At 32.1% G+C, this 21,554-nt stretch overlaps 1 protein-coding gene across 2 annotated transcripts in view; it reads right to left on the bottom strand.

Annotated features, from left to right (window-relative positions):
* LOC123012097 (eyes absent homolog 2) overlaps nt 1-19,459 on the bottom strand; it is a 48,277-nt gene extending 28,818 nt beyond the window's left edge. The window contains exon 1 of one of the 2 annotated variants that reach the window (XM_044409892.1): nt 19,207-19,459. In XM_044409892.1, coding sequence (XP_044265827.1) covers nt 19,207-19,263 — 57 coding nt within the window. In that variant the 5' untranslated portion in view covers nt 19,264-19,459. The remainder of the gene's footprint in view (nt 1-19,206) is intronic. The other variant, XM_044409893.1, reaches the window with a different exon arrangement.
* Between the last annotated feature and the right edge of the window lie 2,095 nt (nt 19,460-21,554).

The raw sequence follows: 21,554 nt of genomic DNA, 5'->3' as shown, positions 1-21,554 counted from the left end.
ATACACGCATATTTCAGTTGTTTACTCATTTTAGTTAAAAAAAATTGTTTAGATTTTAAAAGTTCTATTGTATCTAGTAAATAAAACATTTATATTTATTAGAGATTCTAATTTAGGTAATTTGAGCGGTGGAAATGCATGTTCTTGTGTAATTTTATAAATGTTCAAGTAATTTATGCGTGTTTTCATCTCGACGGCAGAAATGCATACAGATATTACAGGGTGAATAAAAAATATAGAACCTAACGTTTTTTGCTTCAACTATTTATTTTTTGAAAAAACTAGTTCATGAATAAATAAAGTAGGTACCTACCTATAATGTTTTATTAAGCATAAAAATTTTCGAAATTTTCTTTAGTTTTTCAGTTCTACAAAAATTGTAGTTTTTATTTTGTACTCAATGTTAAAGAGTGCTTTTATCAACTAATTTCAGTATATAAAGTAGTTTTTTATCGTCGTGTACAATATAAAATTTTATTCAATCCTCACTAATTTTGTAGTTAATTTGGTCGATATTTACAAATGTCAAAGTAAAATGCAACAGTGAAATCTAATGTCAAAGATCGTTAGCAACTAACAACCGCAAATATACAACAATGGATGTATTTTTTTATCATCTAGACGATAAAATTTCATTTTAACATGAAGAAAAGAGTAGATAAAATTCAATTTTAACATAAAGGGTTGAATAAAGTAATTTTTGTCTACCTACTGTTTATATTCTGGTAGGTGAGTACAAAATAAAACGAAATATGATGCGCGACGATAAAGATTGTTTATCTACTCGTGAAAAAAGTCCACTCGTAACTTCATCACTCGTAAACTTTAACCTTTTCACTCGTAGATAAACAATTTCTTTATCGTCTTGTATAATAATAACTATTTTTAATTTTAATCCTCTATAAAACTTTTTGAAAAAAAGTGCGAAAGCAAAGGCTATGATCTAAAAATTATATTCAAATTTTCATATACGAGTTGCCATTTTGACAAAAAAATATCGCCTAAGTCAAAAACAAAACAAAATTTCATTCTGAAAACACGATCACAGGTTTTATACTTTATACTTTAATTATTTATTAATTATTATGTTCTTAAGGTAAATGATTAAAAGAAAATGCTTGATTCCAAACTTTTTATGTAGATTGTATTTGCGTGAAACAAATTTTACATTAAATAAAGAAAATAATTCCACATTGTGTTCTCACTTTGAATTTTGAATTCGAGTCCGTCCCATTCGGACATCAAAGCCAATCGACAATTTTCCTTTATATTCTAGGCTCACATCCCACCGCGTCGCCGTATCGCATTACCCCTGAAGAAGCTCTTCACCACGAGTGGCCATTTACATAAAGAGATTACTATATTATATCCACGCTTATAGCCGGCGTTCTGCCTGTCAATGATCATCTCAGCTCAGCGTCAAAATAGCCACCTACAGTACACTTCTCGCTTGGGACTTTGAAAAGCCCGAAGAAATTTCCACAACCAGCAATTCGTTTGAACCCCCACTTCGTCCATCCATCGTTACCATAACAACCGGAGATCAACCAATCCTCGGAACAAAACAACGAGCAAATATCATTTCATCCCCTCTCGATTATAGAGGGGAACGTCGGGGCGTGGTCATGGACGGAACGGAGGCAGATGGACCTACTGTCACTTGACAGATAATGCTTCCAAGACAGTTCTGACACAGAACGATATCGTTGTCTCGCTCGCACCCGTTTTCTTCGGCAGAGAGAGTGAAAGAGATGGTGGTTGATTGGACCGCACTTCGGCCAGGATCTGAATGAATGAAATGCTTTTATTGCTCGCCCTCTCAACAAATATTAGCTTTGTTTGTCAGCTTTTGAAAACTGCTGGAGTTTTAGTAGATCGATAAGGCGAGCTCCCAAGTAATGAGGTTTTGGTGTTGGGGCTATGGACGCGTTTACTTTGTCTTTGGAACGCATTTACTCGAAGTTTTATCGATCAATTAAAAGTTAAAGAGAATGAGGTGTTGAGGAAAATTATTCGCAGGTTTTTCGTGGTAGAATGCGATTTTGGTAATTACTTTCAGGCAGGTGTTTTGGGATGAAAATTTTTATTTTTTCTCATTAATAGTCTCCAGAAATTTGTCTCAAACAACAAAGTTGAAAACAAGATAGTAAATTTTATCTGTTCATTTCTCACAATTCTAATGAAGAAAATGTATTACAAATTATACATATCCTGTACCTATTCTGTATAACTAGTTTGTATGATCTACATAATTGAAGGTAAAAACCAAAATGACAGAAAAATCAAGAAATAATTAACGAAACCATTATTAAATTAAACAAATATTGAATAAAATTGTCATTGTCATTTTTTATTAGTCAACCACTGTTAAAAAAATCTTCGTCTGAAAACCATCAAAATATAAAAGCTACATAAATTAGATAATTAAAATTATTATCACTCTCTATAATAATAACAATATTGTGAGTTTTTTGATCGATTAAACTATTTTCTAATCTAATACCAAATCAATTTTCAACGTCAAGACTGTAAACACCCCGCAGAAAATGCTAACAAATAAACTATAATTAGTATATCTAAAATCTTAGAAACATCAAGATTTATTTTCATTATAAGAAATAATTTTATATTTTTAATATTTACTATTATGGTAATATTTGATAACTATCATAGATTTAAACAAAAAAATCATCATTTTCACATTATTTACATTTTCATTGTAACAAATTCTAAAAAATTGCCATTCTAATTAGCCTCATTACACCTGTTTCGACAACTGAGCGCAATCCACCCTGCCCCATTTTTTAGATTTAGGTGTGATTTTACTGTTAATTGCTGTTAATGCTCCATTTATGGCGCTCTTGTTTTTATTTATTTTTGTGAAAGGCCGTAAAATCTGATACCTATCTTCCACTGAAATGACATTTTTTTCTGCTGAAAGTGCTATTTCCGGTCTTAGATATAATCTGTATATGCACGTAAATAAAATTGATGTATCATAAAGATAATTAGGGTAGTGTTTGAAAATTCACTTTTAAAAATAATCCCGTGCAGGTTCATATTACCCTGCATGATGGCTATATATACACACATTTATACGGACAGGGAGGCACCAACACACCGTCATTTATACGAAAAGAGAAAAGACAGCGCGGGCGAAAAAGAAGGGATGTTTTTGCAGTTAAATAAACACTTCTGTTATCCAAACACTCCTTTTGTAGAAACCAAAATGTTTCTACTTAGCGAGTGTTTCGCTCAAGCTGAAACACTTAAAAAATAAAACAAAAATGTGAAGACTTTCCCAAAATAAGCCTCCAAAAAAGTCGCTCGATTCCCACGAATCCATTGAACCGTGTAAATTTGACTTTCTTAAAGGGTTAATCGACCCTTGGCGGTTTTAATACAGAATTAGCGGCGAAACTGGAAAAAGTGAATTTGGTTTTGTCCATTGTGTGATTTACGGAAAGGGTTCGAACGGGTTAATTCGTTATATTTGGGGCTTTCTCACAACTTGTTAGAGGTATTTTATCCAATTTCTCACATACTTCATAACACGCATAAGGCGAACCCAACTTTGATTTCCGCTCCTTGTTATTATTCCAAAACCTCCACACATGTAAACATATTTTTCAGGTAAAAACAAGACAAATAAAAAACGTCACCTTGTAAACCGCGAACCACAAACGAAATAAAATCAACGCGTTTGTAACTTGATATGGCAGCAACTGCGCAACGAGGGTATCAGACCATTTCAATTACTGCTCATATAAAATAAAATGGGTGCGAACCTAAATAATCACTCATCTGGTCCAGCTTCAGGGTGGTAATGTGATACAATATTAATGAAAAGAAATAAAACTAACCCTAAACTGTAACAATTCGCGCATGAAAAATTTTTCAGCGCAAAATCAATCGTTTTTGGAGCAAACAATCGACAAGTTCGCTGAATTGTTGAGTATCGGTTTACTATACACAATTCTGGTAAAATCGAACAATAAACAGCTGTTTGAGATGCGAATTATGAAGAATAATAGAGTTTAGTTTGTGCAATTTGTTGCCGGGTTGTTATTTTGAAATGGGTATTTTATGCGATCGGAAATAAGCTGATAACTAAAAAGTTTTTATATTAATATCTATGTCAGTTTTTAACACAGATTGAGGGTGGGTTTACACAAAGTGAATTAAATCAAAATTAAGTTAATCGTGATTAATTTCAAAATCCTGAAAACTGACAACAAAATTCAACCAATCACAAAACGAATTAAATTTATTTATTAATTAATATTAAAGCATCATCAAATTGAACTCTACATAGGTAATCCTCTATCGTTTGCACTATAGCAATTTTTTTTATCAATTAAAAATATTTATTTTTGCGCCGACCCTAAAACTTGGGACACCCTGTACATACCTATAAAAAATATGGCATTAACACCTTCTCAGTAACACTAACATGCTTTTCATTACACCATTTTTTAAATATATAGTGAATGTCGCCTCTTGACTTCTCAGAAATTATTGCATTATTCTTATCCGATGGCAAAAAAATCTTCGATTTCATTATCTTCATCTTCTATAATACTTCTTCGGACGTTATTTAAATTTAATTTTTATACATTGGCAGAAAACTAAACTAAATTAAAGTTAAAGTCTTTTATAAATACTCTCCGAATCTCGGTGTTTTTTCAAAAAATGCAAAAATGTCATTATTCCCACATACCTACATTAGGTTGGCCAATCACATTTACCCACCTATTCAAACTTGATAAAATTTACTTGTATTTATAAGTTTCATATTTTTGTTATTGTAATCAAGAATTGACAGTTATTATCCGGTAGTAAAGAATGTTTAAAAATAATGGACAACTCTTAAATCATACCCATATTCCAAAATAAACAGAAAACAGAAAAGTCATTTATGTATGCACATATCAGCTTGTGGATTTGTAAACCGAGAAAGCAGATGACATTATTTCGTACCAAACAAAAAATAGAAAATAGAAAATCTTTTACACAAATGTTGAAAAGTGAATTTTTCATGCGAGTGCACACAAAGTGTATACGCCGAGTGTGGATTATTAACACGAACATAAAGAAAGCTTTTCTCACAAGTAGAATGCAATGTTTTTTTTTCTACGACCTTTCTTTTTATCGTTAACAGTGTAGTCACAATCAAAGTCAAAATTTAAAATCTCAAAACTTTATGTATAGGGTGTTACAGAACTCGGGCCCCAAAGAAAAAAAGTTATAAGTATGTACACTTGGTTGCAAAAAAATCGGAAAATGTCAAAGCATAAAAATGTCAGATTTTTATATTTATCTATAGTTTGAATATGGTTTAATTCTAAAAGGTTAAGTTAGAACTGACAGGTAATCTGTAGTACTCACTACTCATTGGGTGATGTCCACGTAGGTACTCAACTAATTGATTATCTTGATTTGCATTTGATGCTCTCGGCAAAAAAGTGCTTGTATAGTTTTCACATTTATGTATGTTGTAAGTCTATCACTTTTCACATATAAACTTCACTTTTGATTTTAGTTTCGCCTTAGCAAAAGATTAACTAACTACCTACCTATTATTAAATAGTGATGGCCGTGAGAAAACTTTATTTGTGTAAAATTTAATGAATAAAAAATACTTAATTTTTAAATAAAAAGCTCTCCCTGACAAGACTCCACTACTATACTTATTATATCTAATATTGGAAACTACAGTTCGTAAAAATTGATAACATTAACTATGAAATAATTAAGGGTCAGTCGAATTAAAAAGTCTTTAGAATTAATGTTGGTTTAGAATGTGAAATATTTGTGAACAAGTCCGTAGTGATCAGCAATTTTAAACCAACACGAACTTAAAAATCCCTTTAATTAATAATAAAAGAAATTTGTTCTAATTGTCCTACTTGTCACGGTTTATTACTAAAACAATACTGCAATTAAACATCGTATGAATTTTGGACAAACTAAGGAATGTTGCAATAGAAAACTTAAGCATTTCTAACAAACCACTGACAAACAAGAATAACAAGTCAGATCGCAATTAATGAAGCTGAATACGAGGGGTCGTGAAACTAATAAAATAATTGCAAGCCGCACGTGCTCTTCTGGTAAATAACTAGCATTAGGATCCGTTCCAATCAACATCAAACACCTAGCAACAGTTTCCAAGGAGGGTGTTACGACAGCAGACATTATGATCATCGTTGATTACTGATAACTCATCCCCGGCATTTCCACAAATTAATTATATCATAAAGGCGACTTTTCTTTTTTTTACATAAGAACACGACGGTCCAGTGTTATTTACGTTTTTTAAGACCACGGTATCCGATGTCGTCAACGCCGGCGATGAGACCACCAAGCGCCGTGACCCACCGAACGATTGATAACAGAAGCCTTAGGTAATTCTGAATTTGGTGGAGCGTAACCTTCGGAAGCCCGTCAACCGGATGTGGCTCACGCATCAAGAATTGAAGAAGCCGTAAATTGAACTTCCTCTGCAGGATGGGAAGCGGCTTAAAGCGCATCGCGACACACAATCGATCAGCTGGGGTGTACCTGGAAGGATTACCGGAGCCAGTCAACGGACATTGCTCGTAAACAGAAGTAATGTTCATTGTGAAGACGCATCTTCTGCATCACTGAGTCCTCATCACCAGAGGCTCGTGCTAGATAGGTTGAAACCGACGGCGCCTCGTAAGCAGATTACACTCAAAAGAGACTGAAAGTATTCAGGTATATACCAAAACGTAGGAAAGTGGTGTTCATCCAAACGGCAAAACCAGCAAATACTTGCAAAAGTCCAAGAGTATTTTTGATAATAATTAGTAGTTACTTAGGTACATGTTTTGCACTTATCTAATAAAAAAAAAACAGTAACACCAATGTCTCAAATGTTTTTTTTTTTTCAAATAATGCCTATACAGGGTATTTTAGAACTCGCGCTAGAGAAAAATGTAAAGAAAGATACATCAGAAACATGGAAAAATTGTTTAAAAAAATCGGTTTGAAATTTCCAATTTGACCCTATCTAATTCTGTTGGAAAAATTATCGTTCACGTTTTTTTGCTGCAGGGTATTAGAAGAGGAAATAAAGAAGCTATATCCTGAATTGTAATTACTAAGGCTCGGATTATATGCAAAATGCATATTTGTTATTAAGAGGTATATCAACAAAATTGTAGGTTTTCTATGCATATCTAATGTTTTTTGATTAAAATAAGCCAATTAAAAAATGCATATTTTGCATATTTTGGTAACTTCGTGCATATTTTAGGAAATAATGCATATTTGTGCATATTTTCTTCAAATCACAAATTTCCGATTAAAAATTTCAGTTCAAGTTTAAGAAAAATGATCCGATTACAAAATGTGTTAAAGAGAAAACAACCAGTAATTTATAAATTAATTAGTAGTATAATTAATTAGTATCCTGCTGAGTGTTTCCTTTTTAAATTCGTTTTATACAAAACCAAACTTAACTTTAACTTTAGAACCAAACAGTTTTTTTTTTAATTATTTGTCTCTGGAAAATAATAATTAATATAAAATAAAGTAATATAAAAAATCTGATCGTATTTTCAAAATGAAATTTTGTTTTGCTTTGAGTTTTGCGATTTTTTTGTCAGAATTGTAATTTATGTATTTTTTTTAAATTAATAAAAAGTAGATAGTCTCTAACACAATTGTCTTTGGGGAAGTATAAAAAAAAATTTTAGTGAGTTGCTATTTAAAAAAATTAAAATTTTTGTAGAACTCAAAAACAAAAAAAAATATTCTTCATAAAACATTTAATTCATCAATTAGTTTTTTAAAAAATAAATAGTTTAAGCAAAAAATGTTTGGTTCCATACTTTTTATTCACCTGGTATAAAACGAATAAATCCTTCTATGTGGATAAGTAGTTGCCTGCAAATAAATTTTAGCAAAATTGTTTAAAGTGATGTGATTTGAAAAGTACAATTTTTTTAGAAAGGCTTACTAGGTTATTAAAATGGCTTGTCTGAGGCAAAACCAATTTATTTATTCTCTTTCGTTCATCGTATGCGATTCAAGATGATGAAAATACAAACTTTACTGTACTCGAGGATAAAAATTAATTCCAACTTTGATTTTTTATTGTTAAAAGTTTTGCATATCGATGCATATTTGGCATATATTCGAGCATATTTCTTAATATTTTGTGCATATTTTTGTGAAAATGCGCATATTTTACAGATTTTTTGTGCATATAATCCGAGCCTTAGTAATTACATATTTATTTTACGTTATTTGTGGCTTTTATTGACAAGGTTTTTGTACCTTTACTGAATAAAACATAAAAGACTAACGGTAACATCAAATAGAGATAAAAAAGTCAAATGTCAAAAAATAAATGTCAAAATTTGACGGATAGAATTTTTTAAACATTATTTCCATGTTCTCGGTATCTTATCCCCCTTCCCTGGGGCGCGAGTTTGGAAACATCCTGCTGTATAAAAATAACTATAAAACAAATAAAAAAAACACCGACCAACCACGTCCCGGGTCAAAGTCATTTCTATTTCCTGATATTTTTTTATGTATACTCTTTTTCATATTAATGTGCACCAAGTAGGTTGTAGAAGTCTAAATGAATCGACCGACTTACACAAAAAGTGTCATTAATGTCATTCAGAACAAATTTAATCACATCAATAATGACAAAAATCTTTATGTTTGCTATCCTATGTTAATTACATTGTTAATTTTAATAATTTTTTGCTACATGAGGTAATTGAATTTTCGCATGGTTGCCACCTTAAAATGATCTCTTTCAACGACTACTTCGAAGCACATTAATTTGAAAACGAGTAAGTTAAAACATTGAACGAGTGTCAAACTAAATTAATTTGCCATTTAATTTGCATTTGCATTTAATGTTTTTTTGTTCTAAATATTTAGACCTATAAAAAATCTATCGATTCGTCTATTAGCACAGGTGCAAAAGTTTGTTAGCATTTCTAATGGATAAATTATACTAGTTAAAAAAATTCTATATCCAATTTCTTCAAAAATTTGATTCTTGTAACAGATTTTGTTTAAAAAAAATGCAACAAATAAGGTCCTGGAGTAGGTAGGTATATTCACGCTGTTCACCAACTTGACTAAATCTTGGTCCATTTCCGGTTGTTTGAGCACCGTTTAAAATCTCATTTTCTGAATTCCAATTTGTTCACGAAAGCGTAAAATCCCTTTCTTGCGGCCGTTTAGTACCCAAGTCAAAATAAATTTGTGCTATTGTGAATCTACTCTTGACTGTACAAGGGTGGCTGCGCTCTCAGGTACACAAGCCTGGAAGATTTTCGAGTGGCCGATGTGTGCATAACACAATGCCCCATCGTGTATTTACATTGACCATCGGCTGTGCAGTTGTTGACTCGGAACCGCAAAAAGCCTACTTTGCCCACTCATTACCATTGTTCACGAGTGGGTCGGAAAAAATTCATTTATAATTCCTATCTTCTGCTTGTACCTGCGATTTTACGTCATTATCCCGTTCACATGGATATAGAGGGCAACCCCCTGCGATGCGTACGTTCGACCGTCGTTGGTGCTGCTGTTTCTCTTGTCGGACGTTCTCTGTATAAATAGGGAGCCGCTTGCTGATATCGAATTACGCCATTATTCTGCTCCAGCCACCCTTACCTGCCTCTCTCTGCCTCACCTTTGCACGCACACATGACGAGCTTTGCACGATGCTCATTTCGGAGCGATCGATTCAATGCACTCGCTCCTCAAATATGCACCACGAGGAAATTGGAAGAAAATAAGAAAAACGAATCAAAGTGCATAAAAGAACCAAAAACTACAAAATATAGGAAAAATCGCTAATTATGTATTTTAAAATTAAAGGATAGTAGGTATGTTCTTAGACACTCATTTTTTCTTTTATACAAAATTAATTGAAATAAGTTTCCAAACTATTACGTTTGAAATATGGGTGTCTTTCATTTATTATCACTTGTTATATGTACTAAACATATAGAGTGATTCAAAAATGTGTGGCATAATTTTATAACCACGAATACCCCTCCACAAATGATAATAGCATAGTATTTATTGACCCACCTCATAAAATAGCTTTCCAAAAATCTCATAAAAAAGTGATTTTCTGGAAAATATTTTTGTTATCGTTTATAAAGACATTAAATGTGACAGCATTGACAGCAATGTCATTCGTAGTTGATTTTTTCCAAGGTAACGGCACGCTCAAAATTCATAAATTCTGATTTTGCAACGCGGTGAAGTTTAAAACAAAATAACTCAAGAACGGTACCTACATTTTGGCGATAGGAAACAGAGTACCTTTTCATGCAAAAATAATTGGGCTTTCAATTTTTGGCATCAGTAAAAAGGGGTTAATAGGCCGAAAAAAAGTTATCACTCAAAAACTGGAATACATTGCCACCGGAAATGTATAGCTTTTACAAAACTCCCAACCATATCAAAGAGTGTCTTTTCGTCCCTTAACATGCAAGGTTTCATAATAATCGGGTAAGCGATAACAGAAATATTTCTAGAAAATCATTTTTTCAGACCGATTTTTGGAAAGCTGTATGCTATTTTTGTGGTGGTTCAATAAATATTGGGCTATCTATTCCCATTTGTAGAAGGGTATTCGTAGTTAAAATTATGCCACACATTTTTTAATCACCTGATATCTGGGAGTTGCAATTTAATTGCAATTGAGTAATTTAAATGGTAGTTGGTAATTTCTTTATGTAGTAGATATGATAAAGAATGATTTTTGAATCAATGTATAAAAAAAAGTTATTAAATTGGTGACAATGTTTGTTTTTTTATTTTGTTATAAGAAAATAATCAATGCTTCAACAATGGTTTGGTTAAGTTTATTTTCTTTTTGTTTATCGGCTGTCAGTTGTTTAAAAACATGAATCAAAATTACAAAAACAAGATGTGTATTTCCGACATCATTCCATAAATTCTTGTCATTTGCTTGTCATTTAGTCGAAGACAAAATCAAAGAGTAATTCAAGAAAAAAGGTTTTGGAAGCATGCCAAAGATCGCCTATGCTCACTTTAACGTTATTTAAAAATCGTTTATTTATAGATAATTGACAATGCATTTCTTGTTCAATTTTTTTGGTACGGTGTGAAACAAATTCGAGATAAAATTATAATAGAGAAAAATCTAATTCAAAAGTCGTTTTTTGTTATTTTGCATTCCATCAAGCCGTAGGATGTTTCTGGCGTAGTCATCAATTTTTGATCAACATTTTAAACGGCTGACTGGCAAAAGCGAGCCTGTTGACACTGCCCCGGTAACCTTGAAGCATTTTCTAATATGTACTCGTCTAGAATAAAAATTCCACGTTTAGCACGCTGCATTACTCTTAAGGCAATCTTATGCACATTTGAAATTTTTTATCGCTGAAATAAGTGAAGTGTATGAATCTTTGAGGCGAATAGGTGACGTAGGTATTTGCACTTTGCTGAATTGACGTCGCCTATAGAGTGCGTAAAAGAAACTGGAACGGAGTCATCAAAAATTTTAGGTCAACCACCATCATGGGAACTGGCAACTTCCGTTTCGATTTTTCCGAAAAATGTAATCACAAGTGGAAATATTTTGTTATATTACACCGCTGGGTAAATTCACAAGCGACTTGAATGACCGATATGCATGTTATATGCGACGTGCGATAGGAATTTATCAACAAACGCCGCTACTGATCTAATTCTTCTATTAATCTCCTCGGTGGTATGATGAACGACATCATTAAGCAATAAATACAACGAGTGGCTTTTATAACTTCCGTATGTGTGTCGGTTTAAAATATATGACGTTGACGATTTCTAAATCAGATAAAAAAAATATTCCCCGATGTATAGGGTGGTGCGTCTATAACGAGCCCCCCAGCGGCCGATCTCTTCGACTATAAATTACTCTTCGGGACAGCTGCTCCGAATCTAGCGAGAGTTAAAAAGCGTCGTTAAAAAATTCGATTTCTTGTAAAATTTAGTTGGAATAGCGTCTCAAGTTTGGCTTTTAGGTATTATAGAATATAAAAGATTGTCGATAATAGTTAACATACTCGTAAATGATAAAGGAGTTATTGCCAAAACTGTACCCCATGTATTTATGTGCACCTATTCGTATATATAGCCATAAACGTCAGTATGTCACCTGATATTCTCTCACATTTAGACATCACACGTTCGTAGGTACAGGAAGATCCCCAAAAAAATACAAATATATGCCAGGAATTCCTACAAATCAGGGGTTAATGCCACATAAACTATCAACGTTCTAATAGGAAGACACCACAATTTTTTAACGCGCACACAAATATAAAAATTTGGAGGAAACCCTAAGAAAGCGAGAAATTTTGGTGGTTTCAAGTTATTTTCGTTTAAGTGCGCAACGTACTGATTAACAAAGTCTAATTAAGCCTTTTTTGATTTTTCAAGATTTACATCCACAATCTACAAGGGAGTGGACCAAAAAAATATAAACAACACTTCTGCTCTTTAGAATTACACGCAATATAAAGTTACATGAAACGCGTTTCAAATTCATGTATGGGCCTCAAAACACATTACTTTTAAATATAATATAGCAGTATCCAAATTATACTAATGTTCAAATTATTTTGACATGCAGTTGCGTGCAAAAATTTTTTTTTTATGTGAGATAAATTATGATTTTAGGGTAGCTATTTTGAAATCGAACTTAGACATGTTGCAAATGTTTGCTTGTTTTTCCATTAAGTTCTTGATTGTACTTTAATAATTTTTAAAAACAGATCATATTACCTAACTGTGACTTTATAGTAGAAAAAATTTCTTTACTATGTTTTACTGTAATTATACATAAATATAAACATTAGTTTTTAAAGGTAAATTAAATATAAGATAACAAAATATTACAGTTTAATAATACAACAATTGAATTAATAATACCATTATTATCAAAGGCCGTAGATTTTCGGTTGTCCGCTTGACCTTATGAGCTGACAACCGAATTTTCTTTTGAAAATAGTGGCCTTTCTTTTAAATACATCGGAAAATCAATTGGATTTAGGCTGTAAATGAACTATGACCAATACATTAAAGATTCTCCTGCAAAAGTTATAGAACTGATACCATAAAAAAAGAAAAACTAATATTTTATTTTATTAAGTCAATTTATACGAAAATAATATTTTACAATTAAGATATCGTTAAATGGTTATAAGTTATACTTTGTCCATAGCTTAGATTAAGTTAAAAAAAACTCTTGAATAAACTTGAATATTATTAAAATTCATATTTCCTCTACACAAAAGTACGATTTCCAAAATGTTTTTATTAATTCTTTCTTATACTTAGACTTACTGCACTCGTAAAAATAAGTGTAACTAATTACATAACCTATTTTAAAATTTGAGACTAGTCATCGTTTTGACGAAAACCTTTAGCCCTCAATCAGATCCCATTAGTCTCGCAAAACTATCCTTCCCCGACGTCAGATTACATTATTCGCTCCCAAGTATTGCTCAGAACTCATCCGTTTGCCTCGTTATGCTGCAACATTATTAAATCGTCTTCCACCTCATCGACTCATGTTGACTTTGGAGGCGACTTGCGGTTTCGTCCGCATTGTTGATGCTCCAACAGGTTCACCTTTTCAAAACGATTTTTTCTGGCTTTATATAAAACTCGCCAGAGAACTGTTTACCAAAAAAATCCCGCATAGGCATGTTTGGGAAATCGAACAAAAAGAAAAGCATCACAGCGCCCGAGGCGGTTAAGCAGACGCTGCTGTGTAAATCTCAACATTGAAAATGACAGCCACATGATTGACACGTCCAAGCGACCGCCAGTTTCCACACTGACAACTGTTTCCGTTCTTTCAGTCACAATCGCGTTTTTGTCCCGCATGTAAAACTTTACAAAACAACCATTGAAAATGGACGAGATCCATCATGGGAAATCAGGGTCAAGAATTTCGGCACAAGGGAGAGAAACAATCGTTGAAATTAGGAAAATTTGCATCCGTGGGGTGGTTGTAGTGAGACAGCAAGTTGGGATTATAAGGCGGAATGACAAGCCAATGCGTTATTCAACACCTAAAAACATGGCAATAGGTATTTAAATTGTTGTACACACAAATTTGTCATGCGATACTACCAAACAATATTTCACAGTTGATGTTGCCACTCGTGTGTGGTGTGGTCATTCAATCCTTTACGAAACACATAAATCCGTTTTATTATCACTTTATCTACAAATTAAATAACCTAGCCATTTGAGGAATATGCCAAGCGGGACAAATTTTTTAATTAATTTTTACTTTTACTTTTTATTGTTATATTCTAATACCTTGTTGCATCCTAGTAACTTAAAATATTTCACATGAAACAATAAAACATACTCTTTTATACATGTATGTGAACGAAACGCCGTTAGCATCACCGAAGACTTTTATTTATATGCTATGCCGTGTAGGTAGAAAGAAAGGTATACCGGTTAGAAAGAAATATCTGTGTTGGTTTATCATAACTTTGTATAATAATGAATAGTTTATTTTTAATCTGATAAAAACAAAAATTTCATGTTTGAAAGTTGGTATTTTATCATTATTTCTCATGTAGTACGAAAATTACGTTACGTTCATAATTATAATTATTTAATTATTTTACAGCTATACGTCTGGCGTGGATACCACTAGAAATGTAGTTACTCATTATAGAGCTGCAATATCGCTCTGTTTTTAACACACGGGCGCCAAATACAAAGGGTCGTATACAAGCGAGGGGGATTAGAAAGTGTCTATCCAATAATGGCACATAATAGAGTCCACAGGGGCTAAATTAAATCACAAGAATGATTACACCGAACCCCGACGGGATGGTAAAAGTGTTGTAATTAAAACGTGCAAAGCTTCTTTATTGTAATTAGTTTCGGAAAAAGGCAGAGTTCAGAAAAATTCTTTTTACCTAAATGCCCGAAACATCAATAGGGATTCGTGTTACATCCTTCGAGAGCATCACAAAAGACATAGAAATGAACAACAATCAAAAGACCATTATGTCGGAAGACGATGGGGAAATCCTGTCGAAATTTTTCTCGGTCTTTAGGTAAAAAAATAGAGGAGGTAACAAACTATAAATCGCGATTATGTACAGAGTACAGCTATTTAAACTATTAGCAAGGTATCGAGACAGCTATCGACAGGCCTATTGTCATCATCTTGACAAAAAATGATCACAATAGACTTGTACCGGTGATTACGAGGATGCTCGAAAATAGATCGAATTACCTCGACCTGTATTAAGCGAATCAGCAGAGCTTGCTTGATCCTATCAAATTTGGAATCTACAAATTGTAGTCGGCTAATGTGTCCAAAATAAGTTTTCGGACCGACAAAAGAGAGTGATAAATGCAAAGCAGATTTCGTTTTAATTTCCCTAATAACAGAGATATAGGCAATTGACTGATGAACTAGATACCACACATCTGTTGTTACCTTGTATATCTAAAACACCCACCTAATATTAGCAAATTCAATTGCGGAGTATAACAAGGAACGAACCGAGACGTCCTCGACAAAGCACTATGAGGGGCGGCAAGGGGATTGTACAGACGCGGAGCGTCGCTACGGAGGTTTCCGATTACAAGGAAATCCAATTGCAATGGAATTTATAATTGTGTATCAGATCCAGTGGCAAATTTCATTATCTAGAGCGATAAGTGCTAACGTTATTAATACAAAGCTTTTACGGCTTAAGTATTTCGGTTTTAATAAGCTGAAATTGCGAGTGTTGTTGTCGTCTGTTTGAAACGGAAATAAATGGGCCGTGTTAGATTTTTTCAGCAGTAAATGTGTCGCTTTACTTTGTGTTTTATCGATAGTCCCATCTCAAAATCCCTCGTTATATTTTTGGGGGTACATAACGAGTATTATGTTGGAATGCTTTGCTGAATATCGGACGCTAGTTTAGATTTTTGATAATGTTATTTAAGATGTAGAATGAGTGATCTGGTCTATAACCGGTAGAGGTAGCTGTTAATATGGTGTCAAAGATCAAAATGCTTTGCTTTGCTTTGCAGTGATATTTATATTAATTTCTGATACATCAATAAAATATGGTCAATGTATTTACATTTTTAACAAATTTTTGAAAAGTTCAGGAGCATGTAATTCTTTTATAAACTTTATAAAAATAAATGAGGATATAATATACTTAATCTGAATTTTGTAAACCATTAAAAATTCTGTTTTGAAGAACAAAAAAACGTGTTTTTTTTATATGATTGAAAAGAATTGGTAAGTATATTGTTATATTCTTTCATAATAGTTATTTATAAATTATTCAGAAATTTCAGAAAAAATAATGTACCTAATAATTTTATCAACGTAAGAATAAATAATGATTATTCAAAAATAGTACCTATAAAATATTTAAGCATATACAGTGTGTTCAGCCTAAACCCCACTTTAGAAGTATTGGGAATTCGAATAATCGTATTTATTTGAAAATCGGTACATAGCCATAATCCATTAAGTCCTCCTAAATGAAAATATTTTCAAAATGGCGGCACTTCCGGTTATACCGGAAGTCGGTCTCAACTTTGTTATTTTAAATGGAAAGGTATATTTTTACTGCGTTTTTGGGGGTTTTAAGGGAGTTTTCATCAGCTTCCCTATACCTAATTTTAGACGTTTTTAAAGTTTTTCAATAAAATTTTGGATCTGCACCTTCCACTTTAAAAATCGGTAACTCTGTCATTTTTTAAAATTTAGAATTCGTTTTTTCGGCGTTTAAAAGAGAAAGCTTATATCTTTCCTCTAGTGTTTTTAAATTTAGAAAAAAAAAATAATAAACCCCTAAATTTTAAGGTTAAGAAAATAATGGACAACACATTGAGCATTAGTAGAATGATTTTGAATTTTTTTGTGTTTATTATGTTCTCATAACTTTGTTTAATTCTCCATAAATACAAAATAAATCCACTAAATCCAAGTTTGAGTAACTTTGTTTCTCCATATTTTGGCACTATTTGTCAAATAATAATTTACTGGCGACGTCAAACGTAAAACACTCAAATTTAAATTTTATTGAAAATGTTCAAATTGACCACCATAACGCTCAATGCATAACTGAACCCAGCAACATCTCGACAAATTTTAGTGCATAAATCGGGGGTAAAGATTGTTCGGAAAACCTCCTTAACATATTCTTTTAGGGTTTGAATATCAGATTATTTTGTTGTATTGGGTTTAACTTGGTTTTTGGAGTTTAATTTGATTTTGGATCATCTAAATAAACCAAGTCTCAGAGATTCCCCAAACTGAAAAATCAGGTGGAGTCCTATCACAAGACCTGGCAGACCATTCAATTGACCCCCTACGACCAATCCAAGTCACTTCTCCAATGGCTTAGATATGGTTACAGTTATACAGTTTTTAAAATTGCTGCACGATTGGGTGGTCCGTGGTTATAATTGTGCCTAAATTTGTCCTGGACAATTAAAATTGTCCCATTTTCTGTTCTACTGTCTCTTGCCATGTAAAACCATTTACCTAAGTATGTTTACTCTTTCTTAAATCCATTTTTTAGGCAACGAAATGTCAAAAAATTACTTTTGAAAAAATTTTAAAATTCAATTGCAACATTGAACAAATTTGGTTTTTCGAAAGTGCCATCTTGTGACACTTTGTATAAAAATTGCTACCACATTTCTGGGCAATTTGTATAGTTCTTCAAAGGTTAGATCTTTGGGTTAATTTTTGGCCGTTCAAATGATGTAATCTTGAATTTATAAATGTGCCGGCAGATTTTGCAACATTAAACTGATACCTGTTAAAAAAATCACCAATTTGTATCTAAAGGTGTATGTATACAAAAGATTTAACAAACTATAAACTATATCAAAGCCATCGCCGTCTCGATAAAAATAATCCTTTTCTCGCCTGGGCATTTTTTGAGTTCAACTGATTCCCGTTGGCGCTTTAATCTGGGGAAATTTTTTGACACATCAAGTTTTTTAGCTTAAAGGGTTCAACCTCATAATATCAATTCTCCCTGGCGTATCTGGTTTTGTTGTATCCTTCCTTCCCAGCTTTTATTAATTGCGTTATTTTTCTTTAATAATTAAAAATTAACTAAAAAAAAACTCGGAATCACTGCTTCAATGCATTTTTTACGAAATGCCTAGGCGGGATATTGATACATTTTATAAAGTGGCGGTGATCGAAGCAAATTCAATAACAAATTAAATCCGACAACGTCGGAAACAAAAGAACCTATACTTGAAATATTGATAGGTAGTACATGGAAATTGTCAGAGTTGTCAGCTCAGTTTTTTCTCAGAAAAAAAAGCTTGGGAAAAATCTGCATTCATTTTTATGATTATAGCTGAAGGTCTTCTATCAACATTCGATACTTGGCCTGACACTTTTGAATCATCCTATATAAAGCAATAGTCATAGTTAGATTTTTCGATGTGTGGTCTAAGTAGGTAATACTTAAGCAATCAGAAGATATTTTATATTAGCTACATTGAACCAATTATTTCAATAAATTTTTAAATACATAATTATTTAGAGAACTTCTTTCTCTTATTGTGTAATTAAACATTTTAAGTTCAAATAAGTAGGTGCAGTATAAATAATAATAATAATAATAATTAGATACAACTTAAAGTGCATATTTATTTTTGGCAATAAATTATTTAATTTATAGTTAATGTATAAATTATTTAATAATATTTATTGAGCTATCTTTTAATTTATTTCTTAATTTATAAGTAAGATCATTGAGTAAGATACATTTTAAAAATCATACGAAAATAATGTAAATTAGTGCTGGCAACCAGTTTATTTATACAAACATTAAGATTTTTATAAAAATGTCCCACTTTATTATAAAATATTTAAAATGTATGAAAATGAATACCCAATTTATTATGTAATATATGTGTCAAAATTAAAATTAAAAAGAGTAGGTACCGCTTATAAATACCTATTCAAAATTTCTGGTTAAATGATAATATAATGAAGCGAAGAATACCTATGTACCAACAACATAATATTGAAGTAAAAGGCAATCATTCATTATTTTCTTACTTTGAAATTTAAACGTATTATACTTTTTATTTTTGTCGCAATTAACCAAAAAAATAGTAACAACCTATAAATCATGGTAAAACAATGAAAATTAAAAAGCTTACCTCATCATAGGAGGGCAGGGGAGTGTAATCGGAATAGGTCGAAATGTTGAACAACATCGAACCCGAATGAACTAAAAGTCCGTCAAACCATACCACCAAATTGTAGTGAAAAACCACCCCGACAATTTAACAAACGATAGGTAATTTTCGTTTAATCGAAATAACCAACACGTCAGTGGGTAATACGAGACTTTCCCGTCGGGACCCCCCTGTCCAATTTAAAAGTCAAATATATACATCTACACTCTTATTAGCGGCTTTAAGTGAACAATTAAATTACAAGCTTTGCCGATATAGCTTACAATTTACGGGCACTTGTCGTCGACGACAGCGCCGCTACTTTCAGTGTAAAGACGAGCAACTAAGAGGAGGGGATGGAGGGGAGGGTGGCTTATGATGGGGAAGGTGGAGCGAAAAGACATTTTTACACACCCTGATTAGTTTGACACGCCCAGATAGGCGGGGCAAGTTTTGGGGGTCCTGAACGAGAAAAGGCGAAGAATTAATGAAGAGAGGAAAAATTCGACAGAGATTTTGCGCTCACCATATTACCGCCAATGCAGAGATAAAGACAAATTGAAATTGAATTAAATTTTCGTTGTGTTTAGTTATTGGAGCGAATCTGTTTGTGCTTGAAGCTTCCAAGCTAATCAATAAAGAGACAGGGAAGATTGTAAGGTAACGGTGTCGGGTCGATGTCATTTCTAAAAAAAAATATTTTTTTTCTGCCGAAAAAATTCTGTACACATATTATACCTACGTAAAACACATCAAAAAAAATTAGAAATAAAACTATGTTAGTTTTCTAGCACAAAAGCTTTCATAAAATTATTTACTAAGGACACCTACCTAAATCAATATTGCAGCTATACCACGACTTCATACAACGCTTTTATATGCTTTATTTAAATAAATAAGTATCTGTTAAAATATCTTAGATACTTGTGCAATGACTTAATAATTGTAATGAACAAAAATAAAATTTTATACAAAAGTAGTTTTCTAATTTAATTAATTTGGGATTGTTTTAGGTTAATTTTTGATTTAATTTTTTTATGTTTACCTCTTTTTTAATTGAGTTGCAAAAATTTTTACAAACCAAGAATTAGCTTACCTATACTTAGGGTAATAGAAGCAGATTTATTTCATTTTACAGACGTAAGAAAGCTTACGAGACCTTGTCGAGTAAACAAACACAATCCTTTCTTAAGTGAGTTAGGTATATGCAGGGTTCAGAAGGCAATCAGTGAAAATCACAATTTTCCTCAAAATGACCTATGTAGACGACACTGCATTGTAAATCTTTCAATTGACAGTGCACGTACGTTCCTACTTTAAAGTAGGTATTATCAAATATGTTTCAATTTTTTTTCACCTTTGCAAGCTTTGCTGTTGTAATAAATTTTTAAAATGCTTAATTAAGTTGACTTACACTGATTAGGTTTTGAACTCTCCATATATTTACAACAACCCACGAGTACCTACCATATAACATCTTATCCAGTTTCTCGACATTGCATATTAATATTTCATAATATTATTTTGAATTTACGGACAACAGTGACAGTGGGTAATCTAAAAGAAAACTTAGGTACGTTGCATGTTCTTTGTGTATCGTAGCAAAAAAAATCGACTGGATTCAGGTTCTACGTAACAATTAGGTTATTTCGTTATCTGCTAGGTAGAGTAGAATTTAATGTTCCAGTAGCGAATTTACGTAATTTAAATATTACCTAAGTATAGGCAAAAAAAGATATTTTTTTTTCACTTTCTTATTTGTCGTTTTTGAGTTTAATATTATACCTAAATATTACCATTAGTGAAGGTATTTTACTAGTTTTTGGCTTTTCTGCAATTTTTTCTCTACTTCAACCTGTACACTCATACACTGATGCGAACAAAACGGCATAGATGTACAGGGTGCTGCATTTTGGATGTCCGAATAGGGAATGTCCGAAACTAAGAGGTTTAGCCAAAAACGAGTAATACATTCTGGGGCTCATTTTTTGAGAAAATAATATTGGTTAAATCCGCATCCCGCTATCGTCTTTTGTTTTCGACTTATAGACAAAAATTGACATTTTAGCGAAATCTAAAAAAATTCATATCTTCGTTATTATAGAAGACACAGATTTGAAATAAAGACATTATACAGGCACTTTTTTACGTAGAATTTAATAATGTAGTTAACATTTTTTTTCAGTTGTTTGTTTAGACGTAATAAAATAAACTTGTATTTTTTTAAATGAGAATCATAGATGGCTATGTCATTTTTAAAAAGCTTGTTTTTTTCTTATCTAAAAATATATATTTGTAACAAATTATTATAATACATTTTTAGCAAAAAA

This window comes from Tribolium madens, unplaced genomic scaffold, assembly GCF_015345945.1.
Source record: "Tribolium madens isolate multiple individuals breed KSU strain unplaced genomic scaffold, Tmad_KSU_1.1 Scaffold_91;HRSCAF=231;Tcas5.2_LG7, whole genome shotgun sequence".
Taxonomy (NCBI): Eukaryota; Metazoa; Arthropoda; class Insecta; order Coleoptera; family Tenebrionidae; genus Tribolium; species Tribolium madens.
Note: the sequence above shows the minus strand (reverse complement) of the source record. Positions and strands in the feature narration are given on the sequence as shown.